We start from the raw sequence: 24807 nt of genomic DNA on the forward strand, positions 1-24807 counted from the left end.
CTAATATATTTTACTTATGAGTGATTTTAAATTAAATGTTTTGAAAGTTTCAATGAAACGTCACCAATGGGATTGATGAAGTTGAACACAGACGAGCCCGCCTCCACAGACGAACCTGACCGATTATCCGTGTCATTGACGAGAACATTAAGGCCATTTAATGCTGTCAATAATGTCCCGGACCATTACAGGACCAGCTGGACAAACCGGTGGAAACACATTAAAACCCATTACTCCGCCAAAGACGTTATCAGGGGAGACATTAACACCCCAACGGCTATAGTCCACATAGATATATAAAGCCTTCACAATACCAATACAAGGTACATACAACATCACAACGTATACTGAGTTATTTTTGATATTTTGACTGCTACCTTCTTTCACACTGACTTGGGCATCGGAGGCGTTGTGGCAGGCACCACACCAGTAACCATTCGAGTAAGTTCTTGTTTCCATAGGTTCGTCAGAGTACAACCAGCACCATCTGGACGAACCCCAAAGCAACCGACGAGATTCTGCTTCATCACTCGAACTTAAAATTGTTACAAATTGATTCTCAAAAAAAAAAAAAAAAAGATTTGTTACAAACTAAACCTTATAATTTCAAATCGAGCGTTAAACTTTTAATATCATATCATACATATCACTTCGAGGTTCAAATTGATATGACTTTGAAATTTCAGTATTTGATTTTTTTTTTTTAAATAATGAAACGATAAGTTTATTTTTTGGGAAAAAAAACATATGGACAAGGGGAGAAGAACAGTCTTGACAACTACAACTGGAAGGCCAAAAAATGAACATACGTATTACAATTCTTGAAGTAGACTCAAGCACCAAACATTACGGGAAGACAAAACTTAGAAAACGATGTATTTAATTTTTTTTTTTTATTTATAGTTATGATAGAATTTTAATTTAAAAATATCAATTGATTTTTTGTGTACGTGAAGTTTGAATTCTAAATATTTTATTTGCCGAACCTATTGAAAAACAATTTATTGAATGTTATTCTATTTGGAACTAGTGAATTATAACATACAATTTGAAACTGTGGGGTCATGGATTTTGGGATTTAGCCAAGAGCATGTGGTTTTGGCTAAGAAGCATGGGTGGTCCGAGTCCGAGGAGTACTATCTCCTCGGAATAAAGCTAAACGCAAATCTGGTATAGATCCTAATGATCAAAGATGACCTTTCAGGAAATTCTAATGATAGCAACGAGCATCATGAACGTACAAGAGGGATAAAGACTCAAAAATATCTAAGAGAAAGCTACTACCACTGCATTAATGAGGAAGTGACCTTTGAACAGTATTATGGCAGCCTTACAGCCACCCCAGAAGACTTTTAAAGGCGGCTGATGGGACAAGTATCAGCATAAACCATCAACTGTCCACATGTAGTTCACGTGTAGGGTAAGGATAAAGGGAGAGATGTAATATAAATAAGGGTAAAGATCTCAGAGAATAGGGGATGGAAAAATGAGAAGAGAAAGCACTGTAGCAATCTCAACAACTCCTGTAACCATTGTCATCCAATATATATTAGAACAGAGCTCCTCAGGCTGTGCCAAGAACAAACTTTCTTGCACAAACCAGGTACAATTCTTGTTGGCTCATCATCCGAAACCATATTAACTGTTATTTATGCACTAAAATCTAACTCTTTGACCCACTATTTACAAATTTATTGTACTGGGTTCACTGGGCCAAAATCCTCACATTTTTGGGCTTGGTCTGAAAATCGTGTCCCTACATAAACGATATTAATATTCGAGATCTAATTTGAGAATAAAGTACATGTTTTTTTGAAAGGGAGAATAAAGTACATGTTAATTAGTGTTACTCATATATAAATTTAAGGTACCATTAGATTTTATTTGGTGAACCTATTGAAAAACAATTTATTGAATGTTATTCTATTTGGAACTAGTGAATTATAACATACAATTTGAAACCATATTAATATTCGAGATCTAATTTGAGAATAAAGTACATGTTAATTAGTGTTACTCATATATAAATTTAAGGTACCATTAGATTACTAACGGAAATAGACAATAAAACCAACATAAAAGCATAATCAAACATAAAGAGTTATAATTAAAATTTTAGAACATAAAGAACCAAATTGAAAACAAATTTAAAGATAAAAAATATATGTATAAGTTAATTTGAATTTAAACTTTAAAATCAACTTAAAAAATACTACATCCATCCAAACTGTTGATCTTGTATTCCATTTTGAGACGTCCTAAAATATTATTCTGTTTTTAAAATTAGAAGCCACTAATTACTTATTTTTCTATTATGCCTCTACTTTCTTTTTAGATGCATTATAGTAGTAGTTAGGAGTATTTTTTAGATTCCATTTAACGTATAAGTTTGAATTTTAAAGGATAAGTTTGAATTTTAAAGCAAGTCAATGGTGTTTGCATCTATATCTATACTATATAAAAAATGATTTATCTATTTCAACTGGAATTTTATGTGGTTCAAAAATACCCTCATTAATGTCAAATAACAAATTTCATTTTGAATTCAAAAATAGAATTTCTAAAATTTAGGATTTTTTTCCATTCATGTTCAAAAAAAAATTATAATTATTACTTATCTCTAAAGTTTATCCTTTTAATTTGTTTGAAAATTTTATTTTTCTAAATTATAATAGATGTAAACTATTAACCTTTATCCAAAAAAATAAAAGAATCTCTGAACACGCGCACAGGCGCGTGCTCAGAGTCTAGTTGTATTATAAGTATGTTTTTTAGGTTTGATTTGATTTGATTTATTTAAAAAAAAATACCCAACACTAAATGGTACGCGAAACTAACACATATCTTAAAATAAACACGTATTAATCTTGTGTTCAGTCTTGCTGCAGAGGGAAACCTTGCTCCCTTTCTTGAGTCTAGGGGTGTTTGGATTTAACATCATGAAGTTTTAGAATTTTTAGATTCCATTTAAAGTATAAGTTTGAATTTGAAAGCAAGTCAATGGTGTTTGTATTGTATTATAAGTATGTTTTTTAGGTTTTATTTTATTTTATTTATTGAAAAAAATATCTAACACTAAATGGTACACGAAACTAACACAAATCTTGAAATAGACACGAATCAATCTAGTGTCCCATCCTGCTACGGAGGGAAACCTTGCCCCTTCTTAAGTTTGAGAGTATTTGAATTTTACACTATAAAGTTTTAGAATTTGAATATTACCTCATGAAATTCTATTCCGTTTGCATTAGCATTAGGGGTGTTCACCAAACCACAAAAACCACACCAAAACCGCCCACAAAATGACATAACCGCACCACGCCGCATGGTGCAGTGTGGTTTGCGGTTTTATAATAAGAAAACCATACAAATTGCACCGCACTACAGCCTCTCTATATATTAATATATTTAAATATTTTTAATATTAAATATATTATTAATAGTTTAATAACCCTAGTTTAAAAAAAAAAAAGTTTGATAACCCTAGCAAGTGTTAATTAGGAAAGCCAACCCAAAATAAAGAAAAACTAACTCAATAGTTTAAAATTTGGATCAAAACAAAGGGAAAAATTAGTTTTGAGTTAGGCAAAAAAAAGTCTAAAATTTGAAAAATATATTAATTTCAAATCATTTAAACCGCATCTTATACATTCACCGCATATGTGACTGCAAAAATAAGGTGCGGTGCGGTTATAGTTTTGGCTAAACTTTAAACCGCACCACACCACACTGCACATGTGACCACAAAAATAAGGTGCAGTGCAGTTATGATTTTAGCTAAACCGCACCGCAAAGTGCGGTGCTAAAAATGGCCCAAAACCGCATTGCATCGCACCACGAACATTCCTAATTAGCATCCATTTCATCCATATTTTTCATTGAATGCCACATAAACTTGTCCCGCGTGTTTAATTTGTCTAATAAAATAACGGCACATCATTTTTGTAGCCTTAAAAAATTAAAAAATTCAAAATGTGGCATAATAAAAATATTGTGACATCATTTTATCAAACAAACTACATATGTGTGACAAGTTTATGTATCACTTAACAAAAAATATAAATAGAGAATCGTTAAGACAAACCTAATAAAACATATAAAATTCAAATTTTAAAAGTTCAGGTATTATATCAATATACTTCTAAAACGCAATTTATAATTTAGGTTTTTTATTTTATTTTAAATTTTAATATAAAAAAAGCTAAATTTCAGATAGTAGTGTGGCTACAAAGCACTTGCCCTAGTCCAATCTCTTTGTCCTAGCTGTAAATTTCAGATACTAGCCACGTGTTTACACGTTTGGATGGTAGCCTACGACCGAACAGGTAGTCAGTGACATACCAACTCGTAAGAGAGAGACAAACAACAGAGCTTTAGTCCAAATTTCCCAAAAATGCCCCTCCCGAACTCCACGTTTTCCCTCCAGCACGATCGTTTATAGTTACAGCGTAAGACTGAGAATACACGGTTGACGTGTACAACTGATGCATATTAGGACGGCCAACTTTAGAGCAATGCTACATACAGTATTTGCACAACATTTTTTTACAAGAGTTTTGACTCGGCAAGTTTTTACTATTTTTTTACAAGGATCCACCATTAAAATCCATCATTTTTTGAACATTTGTACCAACGCCTATATAATAGAAAATACCACACATTAGCCAATCAGGTCAAAATTTCAATTACTTAATCTAGTGATGTAAAATTGTGTAAAAATATATGGTTGTTATAATAACTGTGTAGTAATTGAAAATATTAATTTTCCATTTGTCTACACCCGAAGATAAAGGAAGATAATTAACGATAGTTGTTGTGTCAGGAAAAAGGGAAACAATATTAAAAAAATTAGAAAATATTTTAATAAAATATAATGTAAAATAAATAATATGACATGCAGTATTTTGAGTAGTGTGTATAAAATAAAAAGAATAAAATTTTATGCTAAAATAGACAGAGATTTTGAGCAGTCTTAGGATCATAACTTCTTCCACAAATTTTGCCACAACACGTCACATGATGAGTCATGAGTGGTGGAAGTGTAAACCCACATGAACCTACAACACTTTTTTACCACTCATAAATTGTCATGTGCTGAGTTACAGTAAAAGTTGTGTAATAAATTGTGCCACGCTCATACATTTTTTTTTTAAATTTTTGTTATCAATCTGCCACGTCAGCCAAAGTGTGAAATTGTGTTTGTCAAATTTGTATGTGTTTATAGACTTTCTCCCCGCTCTATTTGGGTTTTTCTCGCTTGACCCCCCGGGTTTCCGTTGGAAAAACAAACAACAATTCTGCCTCTACGGACCAAGAGAGAGAAAATTCAGAAAGCAAAAGGAGAAAGAGAGAGAGAGAGAGAAGTCTGTTTCTGTTTCACTTTTCTTTTATATGCTTCTTCCTCCTCTTTTTCTTTTCATCCAAACGCGCTCTAATTTAATTTATTTTTTTCTTTTACACAAGGTAATGTAAAATCAAAGTATTTTCGCATTACACGTTTCTGAAATCATCATTTGAAAAAAAAAAGTTTTTATTTTTCTATTTATAGAAGCAATAATACGGTTAACCATTTTTGGTGGATTAGGTTTGTTTCTGAATGTTCTTTGATTGATTTTTCTGTTTTTTTGAAATTTCATTACGAGTTTGATCAATGTGATTGCAGGAACGGTGTTTGATCCAATTAGCTTAGCTCGTAATTTTTTGCCGAAATTTGTATTTTTTGGTTATAACGATTCTGTGATTTTGGGATCAGAGATATGACTACCCGAAATGCAGAATCTTCTCAGGTACTTTGGCTTCAATTTCTCTCCAATGTGACTTTTTGTTCAAATTTTCGTTTGAATGAATTGAATTTTGAATACACATTGTGATTACGTATAAATTAGATTAAATTTTAGTTAACGAAAATTCATTGTTATGTTTGAATGAGGGATTTGAGTGCATGGTTTTGATGAATTTTGGTGTATTGTGTTATAGGGAGAAGGTGGCGGCGGCTGCGACGACGATCCACGACCACCTCCTCCGCCTCCGCAGCCGGAGTATTTGCGGTATCGGGGTGGCAATACAGTAATAAGCCTTTTTATTTTGAATATTACTTTTCAATGTGTTTAATGCTTTATACATTTTTGATACTTGCACATTGGTCTTTTTATTGTCATCATAATTTTTATTGTGAGATTTTTGAATGAAAGTTTGGTATCATATCAATTTCCATGTGAGAACATTTTTTTGTTATATGATGAACAAAAAAATTGAATAGGAAAGGTGTATATACTATATATATATATATATTGTATTTTTTGTTGTTTATTTCTATTAGAAGCCCTGAAACTTAAGGTGTACTGAAGCATAACTGTCTTGCAGGTTTTCAAGAGCGGGCCGCTTTTTATATCATCCAAAGGTGTGTTTTATTTCCTTGGTTTGCATATAAAATTTATACTGAATTAACAAGAAGCAAGACATGGACTGTAAACACCTTAGGTGTTCTAAATTTCTGCTAGTTTTTCTAAGATGTCACAATTTTCATGATTGCTGATATTGGTTTGGGTTTCCTTAGAACCAGCAGTGGTATATATGGTTTTTCTTGTTTGTTTTGTGTTTAAACTCCTCTGCCATTTCCTTCTCTCTCTCTCTCTTGTGTGTGTGGGGGTTAAGGGAAAATATTTACGTACAATTTCTGTTTTTTTGTTTGTTTGTTTGTTTTTTTTTTTAAAAAAAAAAAAAATTTTATTTTTGGCTAGGCAGTTACAGTTTGTCTGTTGTGCATGTATCTGTATACTTGAATAATTATAGATGAATTTTTTTGCGTTTATTTACATTTGTTTGCTAATTTAGAATGGCTCGTGGTGTTGTGCATATAGTCAAGCCATTGAATGGACCAAAAGTTTTTCAAATGGACATTTTAAAGTTTTAATCATTGTTATTTACTTGAGATGATTTTTCTTGGCTGAGGATAAGGTTTGTTACTTCCAGAATAGGTTGACTGCTGGAATAAACTATCAAGTTTTGTGTTTCAATGACGATACCGATTTTTGACAGAACTCATTAGTCTTGCTTTCTCTCTCTCTCTCTCTCACACACACACACACACGCGCGCGCACATTTCTTTTATCAGGGCAGTGCAGTTATGGTTTACTCTTATTTCTACCCAACACATATTTCTTAATTTAGTGTACATTTAACACTAATGTTCTAACTAAGGCATTTGAAGATGTCTGAAATTAATGTTTATGTAATTTTTTTATATAGGGATTGGATGGACATCCTGGAAGAAAAGGTGGTTTATTTTAACACGTACTTCCTTGGTCTTCTTCAGAAGTGATCCAGTAAGTAGTTGTTTAGTTTCCTTTAATCTGTATTCTTGTGAAATCTGTTATAGCATTGTAGCAGTTATTTTAAAATGATGAAGAAGGACACAATGAACTGATTAAGAGCTGTTGGGGTCGGCTTTGGGTTTTCTTTGCTAAGATATTTGAAGCTAAAACTTACATACCATGATCATCCTTTATTTGCATTTTTTTTCACTCTAATCCAGAAGAATTTAGTTTCAGATTTCATCTCCTTTCCCTTCCCTAATATATAGTGGCTGTTTCCAATTGAAACACTTTTGGGGACACATGTCCACTTCAAGCAGCAGATCTAGTTACTGGCTATGGAGTTTGCTGATTTTCCTTGCATGGAGAGGAGTATGTTGCTGCTGTTCTTGCTTCTGATAATAATATTGATTGGCTCTTATGGATGGCCTATAAGATAATACCTTAAGCAGTTAGTCAATACTGAACACAGGAAAAAGGAGCCAGTTATAGTTGTTTATGAATGAATAGAACTGTTAAGTAATATTTTAAAATGGCATTCAAATTGACTTTAATCGGCCATATCTTTAACCCATAGTTGCATAGATTAGTTAACTGGAGAAACCACATGCTTAGCATTCTAGTTATGAATAAGTGAACGAAAACTCCTTTCTCTAGACCTCAAAGAAGAGGGAGCCTTATGCACAGGATATGATGATCTTTGAGATAATTTGAAAAACTTATTCATTGACCATGGCTTGGTATGGTAGATGCTCTTGGTGTTTGGACTCACAGGGGAATTAGCATAGCGTAGTCAACTCAATTGCCTAATTTTAATCTTATGCTTTATATTAGATCAGGTGTGCGAAGCAGTAGCTGAATGAAAGGACCTTTATACACACACACACCCCTACCTATGTATGTATTGCGTGTGACGTACTACATTAAGGTTTCAGAAGGTTCAATCTACTATTGTTTTAATTTTCAGAATGTTGTTCCTCAGAAGGGGAGTGAAGTGAATTTGACCCTTGGTGGTATTGACCTCAACAATTCAGGCAGGTTGGCTTTTTTATTTTTCTTTTTGTTTTTAATTCCTAGTTAGAGTTTACTTGGTTTTCCGGCTTCCTTCTCATGGTTTTGCCCATTATGGAAATGGAGAAGTTTACTAACCTTGTTGTCCTTCATTTCAATAATCTATAGTGTGGAGGTCAAAGCAGATAAAAAACTATTGACTGTGCTCTTTCCTGATGGTCGTGATGGTCGAGCTTTCACACTTAAGGTGCTTCCCCCATCCTTAAAAAAAGAACTTTTTTCTTTGCTTGACTGGTGTAGAACTACTTCAAAAATTGGTATAATCACGTCTAATAATGTAAACTGTGATGTGTCATTCTTTCAAGTCATTATAATCAATGCATCCCAAATTTTATTTGCTTTTCATATGTATAAAATACAAAACACAGTGCCCTTATGAATGACTTTTGAAACAGTATAAGATGATTTAAAGGGGAATATTGCTCAAAAGATTGGAAGTTTAAAGTAATAATAATAAATAAAACAGATTTTGCACCTGAAGCTGGAATGATGGAACTCTTGTAATACTGCTAGCCTCAACTAGTTGGAAAAGGAAGAGCTTTTATCCCTCCTTTAAATGGCGATTCAGTTTATAAATTTTCAAATTTTTCCTTAAGGATTCATGGGTCAAATCTATTTGGTTGACCGAGAGTAGCCAAGAGCCTTGTAGCTCAACTGGCATATCCTGATTTTTCTAGCAGAGGCTTCTAGGGTTCAAATCCTCCTCCCCCCCCATCCCCACAACAATTATTGAATTAAAAACGGTTGAATTGGTTTTTAAGGTTTAAAGAAAGGCTGGTTGTGTAAAGTAAACTGTAAGACAAAGAAAGAGAAGGAAAAAGATGATAGAGGGGATAAAGATTGGGGCCTGACTAGATCTCTTAAGAGTTCATGATGTATGTACTAATTAATGGAAACTTGTCGTAAATTGAGTGCAAAATCTACACAAAACTCTTCCAAAGGCCTTTTATTTTAATTTTAATTTAAATTTTAAAAAAGAGAACCATAAGATTCATAAGCAAGGAAGTTGGAACCATTTTATTTCAATGCCACCTCATCAAATATGATCCTCATCACATGGAACCTTTGGTGGGAACTGCATTTGCTTCAAGAATTTCATGAAGGCCATATTACTTGGGGAAGCTTTTGGGGCCAAAACTAGAAATATGGAGAGAAAAACATAAATAGTCCTTCTGAATGATAACTTCATGGAATTCGGACTTTTTATTTGAGCGGGAAAAACATACAGAAGACATGTTGAAACTTGATCAAGTCCAAAAATGATTGGGGCAAACGTAAGAATAGAGAAGGCTCCTCTGGGCTTGTTATTCAATTTTTTCTGTCTGCTTCTGATGTGCCTTTTTTATGGTATTACAGGCTGAAACGTCGGAGGATTTGTATGAGTGGAAGACTGCACTTGAGAATGCTCTGTCACAAGCACCAAGTTCAGGTATTGTGATGGGGCAAAATGGTATCTTCAGGAATGATCAGACTGATTCAGTTGATAATTCTTCGGACCAGTGTATGCCCTTGTTGTCATCATGCTTTTCATCTATTGTTTAACTTCACACTTTGTTTTTTGTGCTTATGTTTTGCATTATTTCTGAGCTGGTAGAGTTGCTTCATAAAAAACAGTTTTTGGCATGAGAATGAATAAAATTTAATCATTAGCTTCATTTTCATTAAGTTAAGTACGTCTGAGTGGTCTCCATATAGCTTCGTTCTCATCAGAACCTTTGGTTGCAATTAAAATATCTGGGCAGTGGATTAACTCTGCTGTAACTATGAGAACAGAAAAAACACCTTGTGTTGTTCCAATAGTATTTTTTTTGTTTTGTTTTTGTTTTCATGATATTATTCTTTAATAAACTTCCCATGTACTAGGTTTTGTAAGTTTTTGTCAATAATAGCATGAAAGTTCTTGAAAATATATCTTGACTAGTATCTGGAACATTTATTCTTGTGTGATGAGGCATACTGTTTTGAAGTTGAACTTGGGGTAATTTTCACTTCATTGAGATATTTGATATTTTCCTTACTTCTTTTGCAGTGAAGGAGGGACCGCCAGTGAAATCTTCAGTTATTGGCAGACCAGTTTTACTTGCTTTGGAAGATGTTGATGGAACTCCATCTTTTTTGGAAAAAGCCCTTAACTTTATGGAAGAGTACGGTGGGTCTAGTGCCTTTTCCCCCCCTAGAGCTATCATTTAGGATCTCATTTCTGCGGTACTTTAAAATGTGAATTCTGTGAAATAATTTACTTTTTAATGCATATCTGTCTTCTGAATAATATTATAAATAATGTTTCTGAAATAATGTTTTTTCCCCTTTCAATCTTATGCTTGAGAGAATCTTTAGTGTGCTTGTGTCATTAGAGGATCTTTAATTATTGACTCTCTTGCTGCTCCACAGCTTATGGGTGTGTCATTAGCTGATTTTATTACTCTATTGAAGTTTAATAGCTATATTCTTGCATTGAAGGTTAAATATGTATTGGCCGCAAATCTTTCTCTTCCTAATGGAAGATGGCATACTACGATAAAAAGAGTGTATAATTTTAACAACTTTTTGCAACATGTATGAATAATCTACTGCCAGGAAATCTATTAATACATATTTCATCTGGGATTTTATAAAATTTTTAAAAACCATTAGCTTAATTTCAAATTTTCATTTGAAAATTTCGAACTCCATTCATTTAATTATGTTACTATAGTGATCCCAGGAGAAATCGGTAGGAAAAAGATATAGATGAGTTTCAATGTTCAATCTGAGGATGACTGGTGGATTGTGGAAGATTTAATATGTTTTTAAATATTGTAGTCCTGTAGAACTTGTTGCTGTACTGAACATTTATATCTTTGGGCAAGTTCTAATCAATGTCAAGACTTTATTCTTGTTTCACTATAGAAATTTATTTTGGTGCAGTTTCTAAATAATCTCGTCTTGTTTAATTTTAGCTTTTTTTGTGCAGAAATCATGCAAATGTAATATGATTACAGAAAAATAAAGTGTCTATTCTTTTTTTTTTTTCCTGCCAAATGCTTGCAACATCTAATATGCATTACAGCACACTTTAATTTCATTTGCCACAGTTACCCTCATTTGTTATTTAAGTTATAGCTCTCACTTTGGGTTTTTTGTTAATATAGCAATTGTCGATCTGTAGGGCTCCTTTCGTTATTGGTTTGGATACACATAAATATATGTTTTTTTTGTTGCTTTGTTTATCTATCTGATAAAAAATATAACAGGCGTCAAAGTAGAAGGGATCTTGAGACAAGCTGCCTATGTTGAGGATGTTGAACGTCGAATTCGGGAATATGAGCAGGGTGGGTTTCTTTGGATATATGCTGTTCTTGACTAACTTTAATCTTATATTCATAATTAAATGCATCATCTTTTTTTCTTTTCTTTTTTTGGTTCATTAAGTTTTGCATGCAAGGTGATTCTCACTTTTCAGATCTTGAATTTATATCATAGTTGTTATATGGGTGAATTGGCAATTAGCTACACCATAAGATGTGGGAATAGGACTGTAGTAACTGATTTGTAATTTTTATTTTTTGAATTTACCCTCTGTGAAAAACTGCCACTTGCTATATGGACATAACCACAAATTTGTTTATTTATTTATTTATTTTATTTTTAAAATGAAATAAAGACAATCACAGTGAAAAAAAAAAAAAAAAAACTAATGGTCAATTATATGAACTCCTCTTTGCCTTTGGAGTGTTTCAGTAAAAGAAACCATAGTTGTATTGTGGCTTCACATTAGAGATTCGTTTTTGTTTTTTGGGTTTAATGTCTGTATCTTAACAGTTTTTGGATAATGTTTTAATTTAGGAAAAATTGAGTTTTCTCCAGAGGAGGATCCACATATTGTTGCTGATTGTGTCAAGGTATCTCCTTATAATTATAGCAAAAATATTGATCCTTCATGTAGGTTACAGCACACAATGGATGCTAAACCGTTTTGTTAATTGTTTTTCTTGTAATTATCCCAGTATGTCCTCCGGGAGTTGCCATCTTCTCCAGTTCCTGCATCTTGCTGCAAAGCACTCTTAGAAGCATGTCGTAAGTCTGTTGATCAACTGTTTGTTTACCATCTTTTGTTTTGTTGTTGCTTGCAGGCCTAGTTGTAATTTACCACATTACAATACATTTAGTGCTAACATAGTAAAATGTTGGGGAATAAGTTGAAAATGTATTCAATGCATATAAATCATTAACATTTGGTGGTGAGGAGAACTACCTTTGTGACAAAACAAATGTGATTGAACATTTAGAATTTACTGGAGGATGTGACTTTTCACTTCCTTATTTCAATAGGTGCATAGAGCCATGGATATTACTTGGAAAAGAGCAGTCAGAAAATGGAATTTTTAACTATTTTGATCTCGCTCTCATGCTTTTTCATAAATGTGTTTACATTTTTTTATTTTGATAAAAAAATTAATTGTATGACGAGAAACTTTCCTATGTACAAGATATGCTATAGTCTCTTCTTTGGAGATGCTGTGGAAATTATCAAAGGAAATTTTATACAACACATTACATTTGGATGTTTTACCATATGCCCAGTATTCTTTTTAATGTTCACTTTTCTTATTGTTCAATGATGTCCAGGAACTGATCGTAGTGTTAGAGTTGATGCTATGCGTGCAGCAATATGTGAAACATTTCCGGAGCCTAATCGCCGCTTATTGCAGAGGTAGTTCATACATCATGTTTACTATCACCTCTATGTCTGTTTGACTATACAGATATTGTGTTTGTCGTAATTTAATTATCTTTTAGATTCATTTTTTCAAATAGAAACTATTTCTTTGAATGCCTTTTTTCTCTTTAATTTAATGCTTATTTTTCCTTTTCAGTTTCAATATTGATTGTACTTTGAATTCTTAGATAAATGGGGAAATTGACACTCGCACGCAATGGCACATATAGACAGATATTGATATATATTTTTTTATATATGATCATTTCTTTTCCTTTTTGTTTTCCCCATCTGAAAATTATACTCTCACTAGCCTTACCTCCTTGCATTTTTTATTGGATGTTGTTTTATTTTTTAATCTGTTTATTTTTGCCCCCGTTTAGAGTACTTGTGATGATGCAAATTGTAGCATCTCACAAAGCTGAGAATCGAATGAGCTCCTCAGCTGTCGCTGCTTGCATGGCTCCGTTACTTTTGCGTCCCCTTTTAGCTGGTGATTGTGAAATTGAAACTAATTTTGATGTTGGTGGTGATGGTTCTGCACAACTTCTGCAAGCAGCTGCTGCAGCTAACCATGCTCAAGCCATTGTTATAACCTTATTGGAGGAGTATGATAACATATTTGGGGTAAGTTCTAATGTCTTCCTCATTCACAGTCAGTTTTGATATGCTTTCCTATTATCATTTTCCCACGCACTTCCCACACCCACACATTCATATCTGTGCTAGTATGGGCTATATGTTTTTCTTTCATGATTAGGTTTTTTACATGTTAATTGTCCTAATGATCTAGGAATTCCATAGGTGTTTTTTCTTTCTTATAGATCTTTCAAACATTATTTGAGATTGCAATAAACTCCATATAAACTCTTTTAAAAAAAAGAATGGAGTCAGTTGACAAGGAGCGAATAACTGCCATTCAATGAAGATGACATATCAACTTTAGTAGAAATATTTCTTTTTATCATTTTACTTTTCATTTTCAAACTAGTTCAGGTACTCCACTGATGAAGGTGCTTCCTTGTATCCTCCTTATGGAATTGTGAAGTATTAATGCATATCTTCTGTCTCCTTGCTATTAACCCCCAAAGAGTTTGAGCTCATTTACTAGCATAAAAATTTAAATTTGAGGGTTTTTCAGTGCTATAAAATAATTAGTAAAATGCTGTATTGGCTATTGCTAAAATCAGATAACAACTTCAGTGTGAAGTTTTTTTATTGGTACGCTACATACACAGGTTGTGGGTCTTGAACCCCAACCTTACCTTCCATCCCATTGTTAAGGGTGGTGGAAGTACCATTTGAACTAGAGCTCAATGGCTTCTTTGTGAATTAATTCTTACTTTTTCTTTGTGACTCATGAATTCTAGTGTGTTTGCAGGAAGGGTCCATCTCCCCTGAAATATACACCGACACAGAAGAGAGCGGAAGTGAGAGTGAAGAGGCAACTGATGATGATGAGTCCTATGAAGATGATGAATATGGTGATGCTACACATGAGTCTGATGCAGAAGCAGGTGATAATGTTGAAAATGCATCAGGTGAAACCTGCAGTGAGAGTGGTGACCCTGGAGACTATGATCTGTGTGATGATCAGGTTTGTCTCTGTACTTTCTTACATGAGCATCCTATTTACTTGCACACTCTCATTGTAGTAAAGGGATAATTTATCCTTCTCCATTCCTATTGCCAGAACTGAGAATAAATATTTGGTGCATTGGACTTCTAGGTTTGATTAGGATTAATATTTGGTGCTTCTGCATTCCTACATCTGAGCAACCTTGTAGTCTTGCTATGTGTTTAGACGTACATGTTTTCCATTTGTGTTTGCTTTGCAATGTACTTAGAGAGTCTATTGTCATGTCTAAGTTCTCTCTTGAAGACATCTAGATTGACTTTCAAATTAATACAGATACTCATCCAGTTCTGAAGCCTAGATTCTTTCACCCTTTTTTCTCAAACATTATTTCTGCCATTTTTCAGATCAATCATGGTTTTATTTTGATAGTCACTGGTATGATTGTGTATGTGGAATACTATAAAACTAATTATGGTTATAGGAAATCTATCTTCACTGAATTGCATTATGGCCTTTTATTCGATACTAAGTCAATTCTTAATGTGTTCTGATCGGTCTTTGCTGCACATGATTAAATTACTAAATTTACTCATTAAATGCTTCTATCACTTTTCTTTTAAGTCTTTATATTATTGTCTATCAACCATTTTATTGGTTCGCCTTTTTTTATTTTAAAATAAGTTTTTCATTGCTTTTTGACTTGATCCCCCCTCCCCCTTTCTCCCCTTTTCCTTCTCCCGTTGATTCTTTTGGACTAGAGCCTGGAGCCTCGAACTTTGAAGCTGCTAGCCTCCACCTTTACTAAATATGCTGTCCTGGGAGGTTGAACCTGTGCCCCCCTCCCCCTCTTTTTGAGGAACCAATCTGCCTAAAGTGTGGCTGGTACAAACTCAAACCTATTTCGCGTAATCATGCAAGTCTTGTGATTTCATTGCAAGACCACCTACTGAGCTCAGTGCTAGTGTTTATTCTCCTCTGCTCATATACATTAGTGGGTCGCCATTCTCTTCATATATATATGTGCTGTCTGTCTGCTCTGGATTCTTTCTTGTTATGCAAACATTAGAAGCTCTAATATCAATTATTGTGATTTGGGGCTAGCAGAAACGCATTCACATGAACCAGAAAATAAAACAACCACACGAGACAGCAATATTTAAAGTGGTTTGGCCAACTCCATGCCTACGACCACGGGAAATGCCAACCAAAATATCCGCTATCAACAATATAACTTACAACAACATTAATCAACATTCACAACTCACACAAACAACACTCACAAACCTCACCAACATAAACTCACAAACCCAAAACCCCAATACACCCAATAACTCCCTCACACACAAACTCAAACAAACTCTCAATACATAACCCTGAGTAATCTTTCAACCTAAATAATTTACCAACTACTCTTCAGAGAAACCCACTCATGTTCTTCTAGGAGCCTTTCACCCTTTCACCTCTCCCCACGTGGGAGGAACCTTGGGCAAAAGCCACCAAACCCTTTGTAGCAATGCCTATTTATAAGACTTCAATCCTATTCCTTAATAGACAAGGAATGCCTATTACTTCTGCAATAAAGAATACTTTTCCTTTTATGTCATGGAGAATAGTAAATTTCTTGTCTTCTACACCTAGTAAATTCATTTTTTGCTACACCAAGGAAAAACCTTTCCTTCTACGTCAAGGAAACCCAAACCAAAAGTAATTAGGAATTTGAGGCAATATTCAACATTTCTTTATTTTGATTGATATTTTGTTTTCTAGAGAGAGAGTGAGGCTACCCCAGTCATACTAACTATTCGAGAGGTGCTGGATTATGATGCTTTTTAAATTTGTACTAACTAGTTGAAAGGTGCAGGATTTTGATGGTTCAGACTTGGGTTCCAAGTCTCTTGAAGTAGGTGATGCTTCCAAAGACAGACATTTGTTTTCATCAAATTTGAATAAAACTTCAATGACTCAACATGATGGTCTAGAAAGTGGTGGGAATTTTCTGAATCAAAGCAATAATAGTTCAGCAATGCAGGATATTGAGTCTGCTGAACTCCTAGGAAATGTTTCTAAAGAATCAAGTTCAGTTCCTGCTTCTACTAGTCCCAGTCCATCCTCGCGCATACAAAAGGCTACAACCACATCGAATGGACCTGTACATGGTGCTAGGCGGCGCACTATGTGGGGACGTACCTCTGTGAGTATTTTTCTGGATTTATGATACACATTTTTGCTTCGATGCCTTCTATTCTTAGTCATGTTTCTCCAGCTATATCTTTTACAATTATATTTAGTCTAGCTTTTTCAATAGAGGATTTGAATCTTGACATCCATTTATTTTGAATTGCTCAAATTGTCATCCATGCTTCAATATTTTTTTTTTTTTTTGCTGTTGTCATGAGAGTGTTTTTTAGTTTATTTATTTTACATGAGTGCAGGCAAAGAAGAACCTTTCCATGGAATCCATTGATTATGGCATAGAAGATGAGTAAGTGATACATCTATCTTCTGCACAAAGCAATTCTTTTCCTATGTGAATTTCAGAAACATATATTTCTGTAGATTTTGTTGCATCTTGTATTGTCCATTGATGCCATGTACAACAGGCCTGACACTTTCACTGGAGGTGGAGTGTGGCCAACCTAATCTAATCTATTGGGGATCCATAGCCGACCCCAAATTTTAGGACCAAGGCTTTGTTATTGTTGCTGTGTGTTTGACTCACCACTAAAGGGAAGTTAAATGCTGGGTCACTACAAGGTATCTCTGAAACAGTGCTTCCCGCCCATCCATATGAATAGTGAGCCCCACAAGGACCCACACATTAGATTTAATTTTGTGAGGGGGAGATTTTTGCTCATGGAGTACCTAATAATTAAACGAGAGAGGGGCTGGGGGGAGGGGGACAGGAAAGAGTGATGCGGGAGAAATATGAAGATTGAAGAAAAGAATATGCTTTCATTAGGAATTTTTTCTTTCTTTTTAATTAGTAGAGATAGGGAAGAGGACAGCCACTGTGTTATCTAAGATTATCATCATATGTTGACAGTGTCTTGATATTAAAGCCACAATGATGTCTTGGTATGATATTCTATTTTAGAGTATTTATTCAAGGTTGGAATAGTTGGAGCTCCATCTTTATAAAGATGAAGAATTATTCAAAACCCTGATAGTCTCATTTCTTTTTCAAGAATTAAATACTGATCAAGGATTTTAGAGTTCTAAATGAATGATTTTATTTTTCATTGTCAATTATCCCCCACGGTTTATTGAAAAGGGGTTCTTTTGAGAAGTGTTGGATATCAGGTTGTAACACTGTTTTCCACTGTCAATTATCTTTTCAATTCTATTGAGTAGGTTTATGTGATAAAAACTGTGTTTTCTCACTCGGTGAAAATTCTCTTTTCTTTCCTCCAACCCCTGCCCCGCTCAAAATGTAGTATACAATTGTAAATAGTTGCATCTTTACAATGTTTATCATAAATGCATTTTGATCACGATGGCACATACTTTCAGTATTAGGTCTATGTATTTCTCTGAAGACTTTAGTGATTACCATGAGATTTTGGCCATTTGCCTTTGTCATTTATGGTGGTGCATTTACAACGAATAAATTTTAAACAGTCAAGAGAGAAGTTTGATTCTGTGTATGCATTGTACTTTAATACAGATGGTGGCTCTTAATTTACTCCCAATTGTTCTATCCATGTAATTTCGTTTTTTCTTTTGACGCTTATGTAGGGTGGAAATCCAGAGGCTTCAGGCCACCAAAACTGAATTGGAAAACAGAATTGCAGAGGAGGTGGAGGATTCAAATATTTCTCTTTTAAGTTATCCTTGTAAGAAATTTTGGGGGGAAATTTTAATGTTAATTAAAATTTCTCTTTGCAGGCTAAAGGGAATGCAGATCTGCAAGCTGGCCTGGAAACACGAAAGAAGGCCTTGCATGAACGTCGTCTAGCTCTTGAGCAAGATGTACTTTTTTCATATTGGAGATACTTCCTTTTCTTTTCCTTTTCCTTCTTTTTTCCTAAAAGAACATTCACACACTCCCGCACACCTGTGCTCATACACACATTATTCCTGTGTTGTGTTCATTCTAAATGTTCTGAATGCTATTTTCTGATCTTTTTGATGCGTGGATTTTAATTGAATTATATATTTGGTAACTAAATGTGATGAGGAAGGCCTCATTTGAGTGTTAATTGTACTTACAGGTAGCCAGACTACAGGAACAGTTGCAAAAAGAAAGAGACTTGAGGAGCACTCTTGAAGGAGGAATTCAAATTTCTCAATGGCCTTTACCTGTTTTAGCCACTATTGATGAAAAGGTTAGTCTACCTCACATTTAATATGCCATAATTTGCTTTGATCTATTTTTTAACTTGCAAATGTGCCAAAGACTAAGGCAGAGCTTGAGGAAATAGCTAAGGCAGAGGAAGATGTCATCAAATTGAAGAAGAAGGTCGATGATCTTGGAGTACAGCTTAGTCAACAGCGTGAACAAAACTATGGTTCTATGCATGCTTCATACAATGAACCCCAACAAACTCTGGATCAACAAGCAAAACTGTAAGTTTTTATTTTACATAATGGTCCATCTCTTCTTGCATCATCTTCTACTTGATATTTGTAAAAAGATTTACTAAAGTTTACATGTTACTTTTAATGCTTGAAATGTTATGATGTAAGACATATACCAAATTCATATATAGTTTACTTACCAGTCACCCACATATGTGTATAAGGCCTTTGGTGATCTGAAGCAGATAAATGTGTGAAGAATATTCATCTTTTGGATATTTGGTTACTTTAGTTTGATTACTCATTCTTTTTATCCCTCGGAAATTTGGGTACAGGAAAGATAAGCAGGATACTGAAGCCACAGCCACTTCACTTTATGAAAGGTCAAGAAGCCAGGTAAATTCATGTAGCATTTGAGATTATTCTTTGAGCAAGAGTCTCAATTGGGTGAATGCTAGAATTTCCTCAGGTTAGTTATGGATGAGTGACATTCTGACTAATGGAGTATCTGCACAATTTCTCTCTTCTATATTTAATCATCCAATCAGTTATGGCCGTGTGAGCACAATAAGATCATTTTATAGTTTTGGAAAAACAAGACTTGAATGGTAGGTCTCACTTAGCTGATGAAACTTTGCTCTGGGACCCAATAGATGTGAATTTTATCTTTTAATGATGCTGGCCTGTTGGGTCCTAAGATTTTGCTGGAGCTGGACTGGATTTGTTGAATGAGGAACCAAAATTGTATCTAGCTTAGGAACTGTTTTTGCAAATATGTCTGCTAGTCTTATCTTCTGTGGAGGGATGGCTTTTCATTTTGCATAAATTTTGGTGGATACATGAGAATAAGTAGTAAATAAATTTCAACTATGCTCTGTATTTTCATAATAACAATAAATTTGAAAGAAATATATAATTAGAGATCATCCATTTTTTTTATTATGGTATTCATATTATTCACCAACTTCAGTTTTTATTTCTATTTGTTTTTCCTGAAAACTGTCTTGAATAACAATGAATGATGGAAGCCTATAACACAGGAAAACCTAATAATCTAGGATTTGAATCTTTGAGATCAAATTTGCCCACCAGTCATTAAAGAGAAAAACATAAGGGAAGAATAAAAGAATATTTGATATACCAGAGGAAGTCTAGCATAGAAATTAATTTTTTCTTTGTGAGGTCAATGTAAGGCAGGGTAAGTTGCTATTCTTCTTCACAAATTTACTTAACTCAATATTCCAGTGTTTTGTGATTGAAGGAACCTGAAATATCTGGAATAAAGTAATGCAGATATAAATATTTTCCCCCTTTTTTGGTTCATGACATTAAATATGCAAGCTGAAGTCTTCAGCAACACGATAGTCTTACAATAAAATTTTTCCTGGACTTTCACGGTCCCCACCTACGTATGCCCTTTTGGTTCTGCTCATCTGTTTATCTATTCTTAGAAATATAAGTTTTTCCTGATTGTATCTTATCTGATATTAAATTTCAGCCATCTTATTTTATCTGAAATAATATTAGATAGAAACTAGGTGTGCAAAAGCTGAGTTGCCTATTACTTTCTTCAAGCTGGCCTATGTTGAACTTGGATCAAGCTTGAGTTTAATTTTGAGCTCTTGGCTCTTATTTTCCCACCTTTTGAGCTTAAATTACCATCTAAATGTTCTGTTAATTTAAGTTTTGTCTAAGCTTGTTCACAAGCTTGATCTTTAGCCCAATCAAACACCTACTTCTTAAACTCTTAATTTACTAGTTATTAAGGACTTGTTTTAGTATTTTCCCCTACAAAGCATTGTGTTCACTTCAGCTGTTAGCAAATCCTGATCAAATTGAGCCTGGCATTACTCAGGCTTGCTTTTTAGAAAATTAAATCAAAACTCAAACTTAGGCTTCAGTGGTTGGTGTATAAGCCTCGAGGAGCTTGTACTTGTCAAATAAAGAAGCCTTGAGGAGCTTAATAGTCAAACTCAGCCAATCTATTGAGCACCCGATTGTGCTAATTTAGAATGTTTTATCTGGTAATTTCCATTGAACTTACCTCAGGATTTGGATGCATTAGGATTCTTATTTGGATGGAGCAGAAAATGAGAGTGAGAGGCTGCTGGAATCAACATCTTTATCAGATCAAAATCTGCCTCAACACCAGCTGCATCTGGATCCAGCAAGCATCAACTCCAGGTCTGTTGGGGCATCTGCCAATTTTTCCACTCCAGAGCCAACGCTAGCCAGGTCTATGCCTCCAAGCAATTCCAATTCCAGGAGATCTGGTTCAAGGGGTGAGGTAGGTTAAATATATATCACCATGACTGTAGTTTTGTTGGTTTTCTTGTGCTTTAATGGAATTTGAATTTAGCAAAGTCAAGTTGTTTTTGGAGCTTTGGAGTACCTCAATGAATTGAAACTACTGTCACCTTCTTCATACCTAATCGGTTTATCCTGGTTTTCCTTGACACAATCAGTGTAATCAATTGTCTTATTCTAACATTGTAACTGCATCTATTTGGATGCATGTTTTCATGTTCTTAATGATAACATGCCATTATTTTGTTATGACAATAATGATGGTGGTGCTGTGAACTTTTTAGTTGTGGTGTATGTGTGGGAGCTTTACTATATGCATGATAGCAATTGAAATTATATGGAACATTAACTTGTTGAATTTATTCTTAGACTTGTGAGAGGTTAATTGTTTATTCTTTTGAATTGCCAAATTAGTGATAAAGTGATGATAACACCTCTTTACCTGCGTATAAACAGGGAGCAAATTCAACAACTTCTGCGTTGTCAAAGTTGACAACCCGACTGAACTTTCTAAAGGAACGGCGTAGCCAGATAACAAATGAACTCCAACATATGGATAAAAGCCAAGGGTCTGGTAGAGGATTGGAACCTCGTCATTCTCGTCAACCAAATCTGGACAAGGCCAAAGCCTCTGAAGTTCAATATGTTCAAAGCCCAGATATAGGTGGAGAATTGGACTATTGTGCATTACCCCCAAACCTCTACAAAGGAGTGGGAGCTGAAGGACAATCACCTGAAAACCCAGAAAGGCATAGAAAATCAGATAGCCAATCACCCCGAAAGGCTGATAGAGGAAATAGATTAGAAGGCCAACATCCCCATAAGCCGGATAGGGGAAGATCAGAGGGCCAAGGCTTAGAGCGCCATTCTTTTCTTCATCCAAGGACAAATTCTAGATGATACCAAGTCTTATGTGATCTTAGATGATACCAGGTCTTATATGATCACTTGATGTGATTGTTTTGTGCATATGATGTTGCTTATATCGTCCACAACATGGTTCATAAAGCTTCAAAAAATGATGAAACTTGTTGGATAGAATTGGCACAAGGTTGAGTTTGATATGCCTGTATCAAGCTCAAGCCCGTACTCATCCATAGCCTTATGATGTACAGATCTTCCTTCTCCTTGATGTAAGCTTAAGTGTTTGTAATCTTGATTACTGATTTTTGCTGGTTCAAAGACAAAGCAGGGTTTTATATCAATCACATCCATTGTCAAATACATCATCTATTGGAGTTGCTTGGCCTGAGGTGCTTTTAAGTTTAAAGAAGAAAATCATAGTATCAAGCCTCCATTTTGAAGGGGGTTTTTTTTGGTGGGGGGAGGTGTTCTGAATCTCAATTAAGCTAACAAGGAATTATGAAGATTGAATGTATGACTTGATTTATCGCTTTTTCTTTCCCACAAAGAAATTATAATAGAATCAAATGGTTTTTAACTGTGAAACTAATTATGTATACAACTGAGACATGTGATTGTGAATCTGAAACTTGTTTTATATTTGCTTCTTGTATGAAAGCATATCTGAAGTTCTGCATGTGAAGTAAGGAAGCTGAACTTTTTAGCACTATCACATGCCAAAAAGTAAATTAATAAATTAAATAACCTAAAAAGAAATAGTAACATATGGTCTACCACTCCAATATAAATTATTTTGGAACATTTTCAATTCAGTTTTGAAAATGTCAGACACTGACTTGGACTGGAGCCAAATGGGTTTAAGTTTTCCACATTTTCAACTCAATTTGAAATGTCCAAAACTGACTTGGACTCGGACTTATAGGTATAGGTTCGAGAACATGTATTGAAGTCAGGTTGAAAAAAACTACCAGATGGCTGATACTGTACAGTGTCTAGTGTCTACTCCTACAAAAACAAGTCACCTATTATAAACCACATCAATAAAAACAGAGTCAACTTAATAAAATGCAATAAAATAAAATATTGTAAATGATACTAGGTGAGCCACCTCAGCCTTGCCCAGTTGTCCACCCACCTACTGAATGCCATTTGTAATAATTAGCTAACTCAGATCCTAATTAGATTTTAGCAACGTGTAACTATTTCAAAACTTGCGGAGCTAGTTACCAGTAATTTTCTTTGCAAGCTTATTTTGTTTAAATAAATAAATTGAATACAAGTATAGACTGTATAGTTGGTTTTTTTTTTTTTGGACTCAAAAAGTATAGTGTATTTAAAACCAATAAGTTATAGGAAAAAGTTAATGGATACTTTAATGGTATTTGCTTAGAAAATATTTTTTAAAACTTTTTATGGCAAAATAAAAAATAATTAATATTTTTGAGGACTTTTTATATTTCCTGTGAAAATTTTGTCAAAATTTTCTTAAATTGATTAATTAAAAATTGTCCAAAGGCATTCCATTAATAGAATCCTAAGTTATATCAAAGGTTTGTTGTTTTAGTTGGGTGAGTTATACCGAGAATAAATTTGTTGTTAATGTGTACCAAAATATCCGTCAGCTATCATTGTGAGCGTCATTCCGAGGTGTGTAGGGCTTACCCTTGCTTAGATCTTGGATCCATCCGCGGTTTTAGCCCCATCAAGAGCTACAAGTTGTCCCATAAAAAGTTTGAATGAAAATTTTATGTTATTTTGAATGAAAATCTCTCCACCACATCTGTGGGTCTATCACCACTCCAAACATATATATTTGTGTTGTCTTTTCCTCTTGATAGCAACAAGTTTTGAATGAAAATTGTATGTTAATTTCTCTGTAAATTAGAGATTAGAAATAATATTTCCACAGATTTCATTAAACAAAACATGTTTAGAAATAATTGTGATAATTGTGAATTGGCACTAGCCACCACTATTGCCTTGGAAGCAATAAGACTTATTGCCTAAATGCTTCCTTTTCTCCAACAATTTGAAACAATTTTTTTGCAATGAGGAACCTTTTACATACAATGGCATACATTTATATTTGTTTGTTTGTTTTTTTTTTCTTTCTTGGAAAAAAGTATGTCATTGCTTGGAAATTTCTAAAGGTTGAATAAAGCTTATTTTTCTTTCCCAAGAGTTTACTTACTTTATGTTTCCTTTAGCAGTCAAGTCAAAAAGACCTTCCTTTATTTGACGTCGAACAACACCCTTCCCCTCCCGGAACCACCCTCAAAAGAAAAAAAAGAAAGAAAAAGAAATGTAAAATCGGCTTATCAATAAAATATTAGGATGAAATAAAAAGGTGCTAAAGTGGGAAGACAATGACAAATGCAACCATCAAACATATTAAGAAATTAGTGTTAAAAGTGTCCGGTTTGGGTGCTTGTCCTTACTCCTCAAAACTCAAAAGA

The 24807-nt window shown here is 34.1% G+C and overlaps 1 protein-coding gene across 4 annotated transcripts; it reads left to right on the forward strand.

Annotated features, from left to right (window-relative positions):
* The first annotated feature begins 5245 nt into the window (after positions 1-5245).
* LOC142619704 (rho GTPase-activating protein REN1) lies at positions 5246-22865 on the forward strand. Of its 4 annotated transcripts, XM_075792937.1 has the most exons (25): positions 5271-5463; positions 5663-5786; positions 5977-6066; positions 6364-6400; positions 7249-7325; positions 8281-8351; positions 8493-8571; positions 9741-9885; positions 10414-10533; positions 11618-11695; positions 12210-12265; positions 12371-12440; positions 12993-13077; positions 13467-13710; positions 14465-14680; positions 16524-16562; positions 16692-16853; positions 17095-17144; positions 18398-18458; positions 18548-18631; positions 18874-18987; positions 19059-19228; positions 19516-19576; positions 21246-21467; positions 21944-22865. In XM_075792937.1, the coding sequence occupies exons 2-25, from the start codon at positions 5757-5759 to the stop codon at positions 22385-22387; spliced, it is 2805 nt and encodes a 934-aa protein (XP_075649052.1). In that variant the 5' UTR covers positions 5271-5463; positions 5663-5756; the 3' UTR covers positions 22388-22865. The 4 variants fall into 4 exon arrangements, with proteins under 4 accessions (XP_075649049.1, XP_075649052.1, XP_075649048.1 ...); XM_075792934.1 differs by having other exon boundaries at positions 5246-5363; positions 16524-16853; XM_075792933.1 differs by having other exon boundaries at positions 16524-16853.
* The last annotated feature ends 1942 nt before the right edge of the window (positions 22866-24807 follow it).

Source organism: Castanea sativa, chromosome 12, assembly GCF_040712315.1.
Source record: "Castanea sativa cultivar Marrone di Chiusa Pesio chromosome 12, ASM4071231v1".
Classification (NCBI taxonomy): Eukaryota; Viridiplantae; Streptophyta; class Magnoliopsida; order Fagales; family Fagaceae; genus Castanea; species Castanea sativa.

What these genes read in the sequence shown, in the direction of transcription:
- LOC142619704 (XM_075792934.1), top strand. Translation starts at nt 5,757, where the DNA reads ATGACTACCCGAAATGCAGAATCTTCTCAG. An exon ending in GGTATCGGGGTGGCAATACA is followed by an intron (nt 6,067 to 6,363) that starts GTAATAAGCCTT and finishes ACTGTCTTGCAG; the next exon opens with GTTTTCAAGAGCGGGCCGCT. An exon ending in AATCGCCGCTTATTGCAGAG is followed by an intron (nt 13,078 to 13,466) that starts GTAGTTCATACA and finishes GCCCCCGTTTAG; the next exon opens with AGTACTTGTGATGATGCAAA.